The sequence below is a fragment of the Hemicordylus capensis genome, chromosome 5 (genome assembly GCF_027244095.1).
Source record: "Hemicordylus capensis ecotype Gifberg chromosome 5, rHemCap1.1.pri, whole genome shotgun sequence".
Lineage (NCBI taxonomy): Eukaryota > Metazoa > Chordata > Lepidosauria > Squamata > Cordylidae > Hemicordylus > Hemicordylus capensis.
Genome location: NC_069661.1, coordinates 16,904,976 through 16,917,780, shown reverse-complemented (window position 1 = coordinate 16,917,780; position 12,805 = coordinate 16,904,976). Strand labels below are relative to the sequence as shown.

The 12,805-nt window shown below is 42.7% G+C and overlaps 1 protein-coding gene across 1 annotated transcript in view; it reads right to left on the bottom strand.

Annotated features, from left to right (window-relative positions):
- The window catches only part of CFAP299 (cilia and flagella associated protein 299), a 455,154-nt gene that overhangs the window by 437,780 nt on the left and 4,569 nt on the right, over positions 1-12,805 (bottom strand). Inside the window, exon 2 of the mRNA XM_053255711.1 lies at positions 1,171-1,301. Within this exon, the coding sequence (XP_053111686.1) occupies positions 1,171-1,301 (131 nt within the window). The remainder of the gene's footprint in view (positions 1-1,170; positions 1,302-12,805) is intronic.

The following is a 12,805-nucleotide window of genomic DNA, read 5'->3' as shown; positions in this document are numbered from 1 at the left end:
TTCAATCCATGGCATCTCCAGGTAGGATTGGAGATGACTCCTGTCTGAAATCCTGGAGAACTGCTACCAGTCCAATACTAGGTAGACCAATGATCTGACTCAGCAAAAGACAACTTCATATAATCGTATGACTCTGAGCTATCAGACCAGTGGGGTGGAGAAGAGCAGCACTTGCAATCTCTCCTCACTGGAAACATCCTCCACTATTTGTTCTAAGGTGGACACTCTGTCCCAGCATTCCTTTCATTTCAGCAAGTGTGTTTCCACACAAACCACCACTATGTTTATGACTAGGGCTTTAAAACTCCTAGTAGCTTTGGCAGTCAAAGTTTCCCAAACTTCTCAGACTATAGGCGCACTATTTTTCTGAATTAAAGTTGGAAATACACTTCACTCTTATAGCCCAAAATGTTTAATTTTAGAATATAGAAGAGTCAGATTTATCCTCCCCCAAAGGAACTCTCCCTTTGTGTTACTCAGGCAGAGTCAATTATCTGCATATGTTTCCCTATTGGAAGGAGGACTCAGTTCTTGGGATCTCCAGGAAGGGCTGGGAAAGATCCCTGCCATGGAGAGCTGTGGCCAGTCAGTGTAGACAACAGTGACCTAGATGGACCAATGGGTTGACCTAGTATAAGACAGCTTCATCTGTCCAAGGAGTCAAGCCAAGATCATAAACCCATGCAGAGATGCAACAGTCAATCTCCTCAGAAAATGGACATTTTGCTGCATCTCTAATCACAGCCAATGCAGAGATGAGGCAAAATGTTCTGTCTCCAGGGAAGGAAGCAAGGCCACAGAAACAAATCATGCAGAGATGCAGCAGGCAGACTTCTCTGTGGGTGGATGCTTTGGGCTCACAGGAACCTTAAATGATTTAATATATTTCATTTCTCAAGGCACATTCAACAGTTCCCTCGCAGCACACGGTTTGCAAATGACTGACCTAAATGTTTCACGCTGGTAGAGCTCTGAATTTTGACATATTTTTTATTTCAGGTTTTGTGCAAGGCTACAAATTTGATGCCGATTCCTAGCAACCTGGCATCTTTTCATGATCTGGTTTTAGACAGTCCCAAAGGTTGCACTTGAAAATGCATGTTGAATCATCATTTACTCCCATTTTCCTAATCTCACAATATGGCTCATTAGCTCACACACATCACTTACTTTTTTTGATGTCTTTCCGAGAGCCTGGAAGCCTCAGCAGCCAGCTTCCTTGCTATGAAGTCTTCCCTTTTCAGCACTTCTCCACTTCCTCGGAAGCCCAGCTCCACCAGCTGGCGGGCCATTTCTTCATTCTGAAGAAGCAAGGGCAAACCAGCTGGATCAAGGAAACAATTATGCATTTAATAGACCCTGATATAGAAGGTAAAATACATCTACTACAGTGGATAAAATGTATGCCAAGCCAAAGTGCATTTGCACCATCACTTATCTCAGTCATTTCTCTTGCAATTCATTTCGTCTTCTTGTCACTTAGGCTGAAATCACCCTTGTGTTCTGTTTCTGAAGACCACATATTCATACTTACCTGTGAAGAGCTTTCCCTCTCAGTTTTTTATTAATTTGCTTTTCGATTATGAATGTTGAATTTCTGCAACTGCACCGGTGTACCTAAACTACAACTTCCAGCTGTTATCTACTTGTTTTTCACCATCTCTGACTCTTTCACTCATTTCTCCCAGGTGGGCATCATGACCTTTAGCTTCATTATCCACAAAAAGAAGAGCCTTTTTATGGAGCACTGCTGTGGTAGCAGACAGTGAAGTGTGGGCTCAATCTGCTCAAGGTTTCAGGAGTATAAGACCTTCCTCTTTTGGAAGATAACTGGGTGGTTGGGAAGATGTAATAGCAGAAAATTGTTAGTTGCAAGATTTTAATGTTTGATCATTTTAAATATATTTTGTATTTGTCTAGTGTTTTGTATATATTATACTGAGCAACTACTACTATTTATTATTTAATTAATTTATTTAATGCATTTATATACCGGCCTATATAAAATCTCAGGGTGGTTTACAAACTAAACGAACAGCAGTTAATTCTCAGCTTCCTAAATTTTTAGGTTTTAATTTCCGGTTTCTTTTTAAATTGTTACAATTGTTTTTAGTTTTTGTATATGTTTTTTTAATTGTTTTATGCTATTGTTAACCACCCAGAGATGAAAGTTTGGGGTGGTGTACAAATTTGATGAATAAATAAATATAATAAATAATTCTACGAATAATAATATTTATATACCACTCTCCAACCAAAGTTCCCAAAGTGGTTTACATAAAAAAACAAATAATACACAAATAAGATGGTCCCTGACCCCCAAAGGGCTCACAATCTAAAAAGAAACATAAGGTAGATACTCGCAACAGCCACTGGGGAGATGTTGTGCTGGGGTTGGATAGGGCCAGTTGCTCTCCCCCTGCTAAATATAAGATAATCACCACTTTAAAGTATCTCTTTGCTCAGTTAGCAGGGGTGCCCTGGAGGCCTTGAATGATCAAGGTTACAGGTAGAGAAGCAATTTATTCTTTTCATACACTGAAAAGTGTAGCTATGTGAAGAAAAAGCAAGGTACAAGTACTTTGGTTCAAGACAGGAAAAACAAAGGGACCACTCTAGCTACGACTGCAGTAAGTTTCTACAGACAGCAGGTTTAAATCCTACAACAATCTCATTTAATAAATTGTTTCTTTCAAACAAAATTAAGGTAATGTTTTGTCTGCCGAGAGCAGGTAGCATTTCCTTCTTTCTTTTATCCTCACACCAGCCATGTGCCACATGTTGATATTATTTCCATTTTGCAAATGAGAAAATCACCTAAAGACTCCGTAGCAGAGCTGGAAATTAAACCTCCATCTCCCTCTCATGAATCTACCATTGAGATAACCAGACTTTATAAATAAAAGTATTTTATACTGTAAAACAAGTACACTGCTGTTAAATAAAAGTGTTTTGAGAGCCTTTTTAATTTAAAAATATTCTTAATGTTTAAACCTATGGAGCACTTATATCGTAGAGCAGAACAGTCCACATCCACCCAACAATGCCACTTATCCTATAGAACTGCTGCTCATGGTGGCTGCCATTACCCGAGTCCTGTGCTCTATAGGTAAAATATCACATGGGGACACAACAGGCAGGACTGGAGTCCCAGGTGCTATGAAATATTGAGATTGTAGGCTACTTGGAACAGGGGTCTGTCTTTTGCTTATATTCATCTTAAAGCTCCAGATACATGGATAGAACTAGATGATGATGATTGATGAAGAACAAGAGAGGTATACGGCAGCAGTTCAACATGCCAGATATGGTGTGTGGATCACCAATTGGACAACAGTCTCTCTCCTCCTACGATTTCTCCTCTACTGTGCATCTTGTTTTCCAGACTGCTCAATAGCATCATTTAAACAAAAGTGAAATAATATCTCCACCTAGTGGCAATTTAGAAGAATAATCCCATTTAACTCAACACACTAGTCATACTGGTGGTGGTGTGGCATTCTCAGGACAGCTTGAAGACCTCAGCTCAGCAATGTTGAGAAACAATGGTCATCCCCTTCCCAAAGCACTGCAGGGATGCCACAATGGCATGCTTGCTATGAGCAGAGAAGAGGCCATCAGAGACCCTGATGTAGGATCCTAGCAACCCAAACGTATTGTGCAAGCCACACAGCAGCTAGGGCAGGGGTGTACAACTTCTACCACCAGCTGTTTTGGACTACAACTCCCATCATCCCTAGCCACAGTGGCCAGTAGTCAGGGTTTACAGAAGCTGTAGTCGAACATCTGCAGGAGGGCCGAAGTTGTGCAGCCTTGAGCTAGGGCAAAACGCAAACGTTCCTGCACAGCTGCAGCACTAGTAGTCTCCGCATTGCATCAGTGCAGCAGCAGCACCCAGGATGTTGCACTGGTGCATCAAATCAAAGTAGTTCCAAAGCACCACACAAAGGCTTGAGATGGGCAAGTCAAGATGCTAAATTCAGTCCTATCCACATCACCAGGAATCTGCATGCTTTCTGAATTAAGGCTCATTGACCACACATCACCCACGAAGCTCACATGTGTGATAATCAACAGCAGGCTACATGCCAAAACAAATGTACAGTGCCATCTGACCACATGCATCTCCCCAGCACCCACATGCCCACGGGCCCCAAAGGGAAGAGGGTAGAAAAATCCCAGAGTAAAAAGAGCACACTGACTATGTGGCACAGCCTACAAATACCAGGCTGTCACAATCTATGGGATGCCAATCAGATACTGTAAACTAATAAGATGAAATGAAAAATGGTGCATGAGTGTGGCAACAGCAGCCCATAGCAGCCATTCATAGGGTCAAGGACTTTTGTGGCCCTGCCAAGATGTAGGTAAACTGTCAAAGCTCTGTGCCTGTTTTTTTCCCCACCAGGAAATAACAATGGGCAGATTAGATTGCCAGTGGGCAGCGCTGGACAGCAGGCTAGGTTGCCAACATAAAACAAGCCTTTTCCCTCCCCTTTCCCTTCAAAACAACTACATACATCTATTAGATTATGATTAAAATGGACTGAAATTGGACACTTTCAGTCAGGAAATCATACCATTTACTACTTGGGACACGAAAAACAAAGAAGGAACGGTGTTGCTTTCATAGTCAGGAAGGATATAGTAATGACAGTATTTGGGTACAATGCGGTCAGTGAGTGACTAATATCAATTAGATTTCGTGGACAATCCTTTAACATGACAGTTTTTCAAGTCTATGCCCCAACAACTGATGCAGAAGAAGAAGAAGTTGATGAGTTTTATGCTCAAGTTCAGTCTGAAACTGACAGAACATGCAAGCAAGATGTGCTGCTGGTGGTTGGAGACTGGAATGCCAAAGTTGGAAATAGTAAGGAGGAAAACACAGTCGGCCTATATTGCCTAGGAAACAGAAATGAAGCAGGAGAACGACTTATTAGTTTCTGCCAAGCCAATGATCTCTTCATTGCTAACACATTCTTCAAACAACCAAAGCCTATACACATGGACTATACACATGGACTATAAACTAAGCCTATACACATGGACATCACCAGATGGAATACACAGAAATCAAATTGATTACATTATTGGTGCAAGGAGGTAGAAGAGCTCAGTTATAACAGCAAAGACGTGGCCGGGGACCGATTGTGAAACAGATCATGAACTAATCATGTGCAAGATCCAAGTCAAGCTAAAGCAGAAAAACAAAGCTACCCAGTTTCCACAATATGATCTTGAGAATGTACCCATCATTTTCAAGGAGAACATCAGGAACCACTTTGAAGTTCTGAACCTCATGGATAGGGAACCAGAGGAACTGTGGAATGAATTCAAAGAAGTTGTTAAAGACAAATGTGAAAAGAGACTGCCAAAGACCAAGAAACAGAAGAAAGCAAAATGGATATTGGTGGAAAATGCCAAGAGGAGAGAAGCCAAAGTCAAGAAAAAGACCTCAGGAAGGAGCTTAATAGGGAATTTCAGAAAGCTGTTAGAAGAGACAAGGAGCAGTACCACAATGACATCTGTAAAGACCTTGAGGATGGAAATAGACATGGAAAAACAAGGAAAGTTTTCCAAAAGAGCTCTGAACTCAGAAAGAGGTTCCAACCTCAAATTGGTATGTTAAGGGATGCCAAAGGTCAGATAGTAACTGATTCAGAGAAGATCAAATAGAGATGGAAGGAGTATACTGAAAATCTGTACAGCAGGGACATCAACATCCAAGATACTGTAGAAGATATTCCCTACTTGCAAGAACATCTAGTATGGGAAGCTGAAGTTAGATCAGCATTCCGGTCATTACCAAGTCGGAAGGCTACAGGAATTGATGGAACAGCTACAGAAATATGGCAGGCAACAGAAGAAAAATCAGTCAAGGTTCTAACCAAACTATGCCAGCAAATCTGGAGAGCGACATAGGGGCCAACAGATTGGAAGAACTCAGTCTACATACCCATACCAAAGAAAGGAGATTTAACAGATTGTGCAAACCATCACACAATAGCCTTAATTTCACATGCTAGCAAAAAACCGATCAGGATCATCCAACCAAGATTAGAGCCATACATGGAAAGGGAAATGCCAGATATTCAAGATGGTTTCAGAAAAGGCCGAGAACCAAGAGACATTATTTCTGATGCATGTTGGATAATTGAGAGAACCAAAGAATACGAAAAAGAAGTCAATATGTATTGTATTGACTATATAAAAGCCTTCAATTGTGTTGACCATGTCAAGTTGTGGAATATCCTTAGGAAAACTGGTGTCCCAGAAGATCTCATTGTTCTCATGAGAAACCTAGACACAGGACAGGAAGCCACAGTCCACAGAACATGGTGAAACAGACTGGTTCCAGATCAGCAAAGGAGTAAGACAAGGCTGTATACTTTCTCCGTATGTATTCAACGTTTATGCTGAACATATACTGAGAGAAGCTGGATTGGAAGAAGATGAGCGTGGTTTTAAAGTTGGAAGAAGAAATATCTTAAACCTGCACTACGCTGATAGCTGAGAATGCAGATGATCTGCAAGCTCTAGTAATGAAAATCAAGGAGCACAGTGAAAAAACGGGACTACGACTAAATGTCAAGAAGACTAAACTAATGACAATGGGTACAGCAACCAGCCTCAGAATTGATAATGAAGACATTGAAGTGGTGGATAGCTTCTGCCTTTTAGGATTGACCATCAACAGTAAAGGATCCAGCAGTCAAGAAATACGCTGCAGACTAGCACTTGGGAGGGTTGCAATGAAGGCCTTGGAAAGGATATTTAGATGCCATTACATGTCTATACCTACAAAGATTAGAATCGTTTGGAGAATGGCTTTTCCTGTGACACTTTATGGATTCGAAGGCTGAACTCTGAAGAAGCAAGATAGAAAAAGTACTGACACTTTTGAACTTTGGTGCTGGAGAAGACAGCCAGGAAAACAAACAAATGGATCATAGAACAAATCAATCCAGAATTTTCACTCGAGGCACAAATGACCAGGCTCAAACTATCATACTTCTGACAAATTATGCAAAAACCCAGCTCCCTTGAGAAGTCCATAATGCTCGGAAAAGTTGAAGGAAAGAGAAGAAGAGGACGACCAGCAGCAAGGTGGATGGACTCAATTACGACAGCAATGAATGCACCACTGAGAGACCTTAATGGCCAAGTTGAAGACAGATCATTCTGGAGAGATTCTATCTATGTGGTCGCTAAGAGTCGATACCGACTTGACGGTACTTAATCAATCAATCGATCACTCCTCCCAATTACCACCACCAGCCAGGTTGTTACCTTAAGAAAGAAGTGCAATAACTTTTACAAACAAACAAACAAACCACGGCAGCCAGGATTGAACTGAATCCCAAAGAACAACAAAGATACTGCAGGAATAGTGGCCCAGCAAACCTAATGCTCCACTGAGTGCCATTATAAAGGAAAAGCTGTTGAAGCACTTTGGATCTACAGGTGTAGCATTTGCTTTCTAGTTTTATGACCCTTCATTTTCACTCATTTTTAATCTCAAGAGCAAAGCTTAGTGCTCCTCTTTATGAAGAACCAAGCAGAAAGATTGTTTTTTTCAGTGAGCTCTTAATTCACTGCTCCACTGAAGCAACTAATTATGTTTAATACATCTCATTCTAACTCCAACCCTGTATATCCTCACATCTGATTTTGGTTGTCAGTCAGCCCCGTCGGTCTTGACTCTTCTCTTCCTCTTGCCAGTCCCCAGCCCCCTCAGACTTCCCTCCACATTCTTGCCAGTCTCCTTAAATTCATCTCAGAAATTCTTGCACTGCATGCATGCCCTTGGAGCCTCATTGACAAAGCACAGGAGCCTTGGCATAGCTTATTAGAGAGAAGAGAGAAGCCACAGGAAAGAAAATGGGGAAAGTGAGAGAGATTAATGAAGGACAGTGACCAGAATATGATGTACAAGGAGATAATAGAACTTTAAGATTAAACTATACTGGGACCTTTTCAGAAACAGACTTTTGGCCCAAAGTTTAATTTTTTTTGCACTTAGCACTTTACTGGGGCTAAAAACAGGAAGAAGTGTCCCCATATCCCTGCTAAGTGGGCAGAGAAGGACCTTTTAAAGTAGGGAGAGCAACTGTTCATGTTCAGCCCAGCATAGCACCCTTCAAAGGACAGCACTCACGAAGTGGAGTGGGGGCACGTCTAGCCTTATTGCTAGGGGACAGATTTGCTTTGGGGAAGGTAGATGGCTGCTTTTGTTTTCAAACACAGCAAGAGCTTGCTAGAAAAGGTAACTACATAGCTTCTGACATTAAGGCAGAAAAGCTATTGAAAACAATCAGGCCATTCAAAATTCAACAGAGTAAAAATGCAACAACAAAATCAAGGGAGGGACTTGCGATACATCTGGCAGAGCATATCAGATGTATCATTATCAGTGCAACTGCCATTCTCAGAGTAACACACACACACACACATACACACACACACGGAATTTCTAGGGCATCATCATCCTGGAAAATAAGGGATGACTGGTCGGTCTAGGGGCAGGCAGAGGTGAACCCAGGTAATTTTGGAGCCAGGACCTAAAGGACCCTAAAGCATCATTCTTAACCTGCTTTCCAGTAGGCTTATGAGATCACCCGACATTCTGTGTGTGTGTCCGTCTGTCCCGCCCCCATCAACTTCGCAACACCTGGACCAATATGAACCAAATCGGTTACAGCTGTAGTGACACATAGGGGCACCTCAACAGCGTAGCTTAGGATGATGTCATCCACCTTTGATCCAAGATGGTGGATGCATAAACTTTTGAGGCACAAGTGGGCTAACTTGTGAACCGCTTAACCAATTTGAACCAAATTTCCTACAGCTGTAGGGACACATAGGGATGCCCAAATGGTGTGATGATGTCATCCACTCCAGTTCAAGACAGCAGCCACGTGAACATCCGAGGCACAAGCGGGGTAATTTGTGGACTGTCTAACCCATTTGAACCAAATTTGCTACAGTTGCATCGAGTGACACACAAGGAAACCTCAATGGCATAGTTTGTCATGATGTCAGTCACCCTGATTCAAGATGGCAGATGCATAAACTTTGGAGGCGCAAGTTGGCTAACTTGTGAAACACTTAACAGATTTGAACCAAATTTGCTACAGCTGTAGGGACATATAGGAATGCCCAAATGGTGTGGTGTGTGATGATGTCATCCACTCCAATTCAAGATGGCAGCCACATGAGCATCTGAGGCATAAGCGGGCTAATCTGTGGACTGTCTGACCGATTTAAACCAAATTCCATACAGTTGCAGTGAGTGACACACAGGGACACCTCAACAGCATAGTTTGTGTTGATTCCATCCACCCCGGTCCAAGATGGCAGACGCATACACTTTGGAGGCGCAAGTGGGCTAGCGTGAACCGCTTAAACCAGGGTTTCTCAACATGTGGGTCCCCAGATGTTATTGGACTTCAACTCCCATAATCCCCAGCCCCAGTGGCCTTTGGTTGGGAATTATGGGAGTTGAAGTCCAATTACATCTGGGGACCCACACGTTGAGAAACCCTGGCTTAAACGATTTGAACAAAATTTGCTACAGCTGTAGGGACACATAGGGACACCTCAATGGCGTAGACTGTGACAACGTCATCCAACCCAATTCAAGAAGGCGGACTTGTAAACTTTTGAGGCGCAAGTGCAATAAATTGTGGACTGTCTAACTGATTTTCTACAGCTGTATGGACACATAGAGATGTCCCAATGGTGTAGTTTGTGATTATGTCATCCACCCTGATCCAAGATGCTGGACGTGTGAACTTTTGAGGTGCAAGTGCACTAATTAGAGGACTGTCTAACCGATCTGAACCAAATTTGATACCATTGTAGTGAGTGACACATAGGGACACCTCAATGGTATCGTTTATAATAATGTCATCCACCCTGATCCAAGATGGTGGATGTATGAACATTTGAGGTGCAAGAGATCTAACTTGTGAACCTTGATTTGTACCAAATTTAGTCCAGTTGTAGAGACAGTGAAAGGAAAGTAGGCTGATTAGTTCTTACTAGAAAAACTTGTTTAACATATAGGTTCTTGAGGGAACAAACCACGCCACCCAAGACAGACTAAAGTGGATTGGGGAGGAGGGCAGGGGGTGTGGAGGCCCTGGACTTCGGCCCCGAAATCCAGGAGTAAGAGCGCCTCTGGGGACGGGGGGGAATTAAGCAGAAATATGGCATTGTACCACAGAATGCAAAGACACTGATGCGTAGTGACCTTTATTCATTGAGAATTTCAGAAGTGGCAGTTTCCCACCATGGCAAGCACTATGCCATGACCAGCAATACCTACCAACATTTCTCTCTTCACACACCAGGGCTGATAAAAAATTGATTTTTAAAAAAACAAAAAAAAATCAGATTTTTAAATTTAATTTGGACTTTTAACTTTTTTAACTTTCATTTAAAAAAGAACCTAGGTCAAAAATATCATAAATATTAATCATAACTTCTAATTATATTTTAAGAACATGTTAAAAGCAGTTTATAGGGATGAGAGATAACAGACCTGATCAATCCTATTCTTCAGGTGGTATACATGCAGTGCATGTGTGCACTCACACACACACACAAACTCTTAAGCCCTTCCCCCCCCCTGGCAAAAACACAGATCCTCGGAGGAAAAGCGGGATATAAATGTAAATATATAATAATAATTAATAAATACAAAGGAGGTCAATAAATGAATAGAGGCTGGGGGGGGGGAGGTGGAGTGGACCTGAGCAAGGAGGAGGAGTCTGGATATAAATACACAGGGTAGGGGAGAACAATAGAAAGTGAAATCAAAAGTGAGCAAAACATATTCATGAAGTCCTGAAGAAACATTTTCTGAATGTCCTCTATTGTAGAACAGAAACACCCATCATGATGGTAGCAGACTGTAAAAAAACCATTTGGGGATGTTTTAATAAAGTACCCATATCTGTGGGTAAGAGAGGCATGCATGCAAAATGCAAACATTGCAACAAAGAACTGCAAGGCCTGGTTGCCCAAATGAAATAGCATCATGAGATGTGTGCACCTGTTATAATGTGTACCTACCTTCTAAAAATGAAACCTACATCTTTCTCTGAATATGCATTAAAGTTAGATGACAAGAATGTACTTATACTAGAATACGATGATTAAACAGAACTAGCTTTAGCACAGCGCATTTGTGCACTAGTACTGAGATGGCAGTGAGAGCGCCTTCCTCGGACCCACCTTCCTCCCAAACGCCAGGCTGGGCCATTTCAGGGCATTTGGGAGCAAGGAGGCCCATGGGAGGAGCCCTCGCCACCATCTCCGCCACCATTCCCACCACGTCACCACAGCTATAAAAGGCCACGCCCACTCCAATAAACTCCTCGTTCCCCACTACAGCCCCCTCACCCCAGAGATCTCCCCACCCTCACCTGAGCCCAAAATTCCTCTGCTTCTGCTCCTGCTCCTCCTCACAGGTCCGGAGCGGCTCCCAACTGGAGCTCCAGCACTTAAATCATTGTTTAAATCTATTTGATTTAATAAAATCAACCCTGTCACAAACAATTATTAACATGCCTTCCTCTCAATTGCATCTACCCATTTATCAGATACAAAAGAAGCAGCTTTATTCAAAAAGCAAAGGGACATTATCATTCTGATTAGCTTTTGAGAATCTGGTGTGTGAGCTAAAGGGAAGGATAGAATGTTAAAGTAAACAAATGTAGAAATGCTTGCAGTGCCAATTTCTTTAACTGCCATAGCCTACACTGCAGAATCTCAGAGAACTGGACAGAGCTCTGGAACAGAATTGTTGGCACCTTCAAAAAGCCATGATTCCTTGGAGCCCTTGGTGGGAGACATGACAATAATTGCTCTGGCGCAGGTGTGAGGCTGGAGACAGAATGAGCTTTCCTTGACAACGAACTGTGATTGCAGGACTCTAAAACCAATAATTTGAGAGGCCTTAAGACCCCACTGAAACCCACCTGTACACTCTTGGAAGGAGAGAGGTGAGCCCTTGGCTACTTTTTTGCTCACAACCAAAACGCCTGGCCTGCCAAGGTGGGAGGGAGGCAAAGCACACCCTGCCTTCACAACCTGCTATCAGCTACTATTCCAAGTTCTCTTGCTGCACTGAGGGGACCAGCTTTGGTTAGCTCCACAGCCCAAGGCTGGCCTCCCCTCCTCCACCTTCTGCAGAGGCTGGCTAGTTGCTTCTTGCCCTTGTGGTTTCCAGAACCAGGCCTGAGAAGGCCTCTCCCACATGCCCAGAAGCTGAAATTTCACCAGATGTGGCTTTTCTCATCATGAGGGTCTATGATGGGAAAAGTGCACCTGGTAGAATGTTCCTTTCTTTGCAGCTCTTGAAGGAAAGGGGGCCTCTCAGGGGAAGGATCTTGTAAGCCTTTGCCCACTTGGCCCCCTTACCTAGAGCAGGATTCCTAACCTTGGGTTCCCAGACATTGCTGGACTACAACTCCCATCACCCCCGGCCATCATGGCCTTCAGAAATTGCTTAGAGGACTCCAGCTTCCCTTGCCTGTCCAGTTCCTCTCTGCCAGAAGCTGACAGACTGAAACCTATGTGAGGATTGCCTTAGGGCCAGTTGTTCAGATGATACTTTTAAATGCACATTTAGTACATCTGTGGGTACCCACTTGGAAAACAGCTTCAGATGAACAAACCAACATGGGTAGAGTGTATTCTTTGAGATGCAATTATTTTCAAAGGGGAAAATGAGAGCTTTGGCTTCTTTGTCTTCTATGGAGACATGCTGACCTGCCTGCTAGCTTGAAGTGCA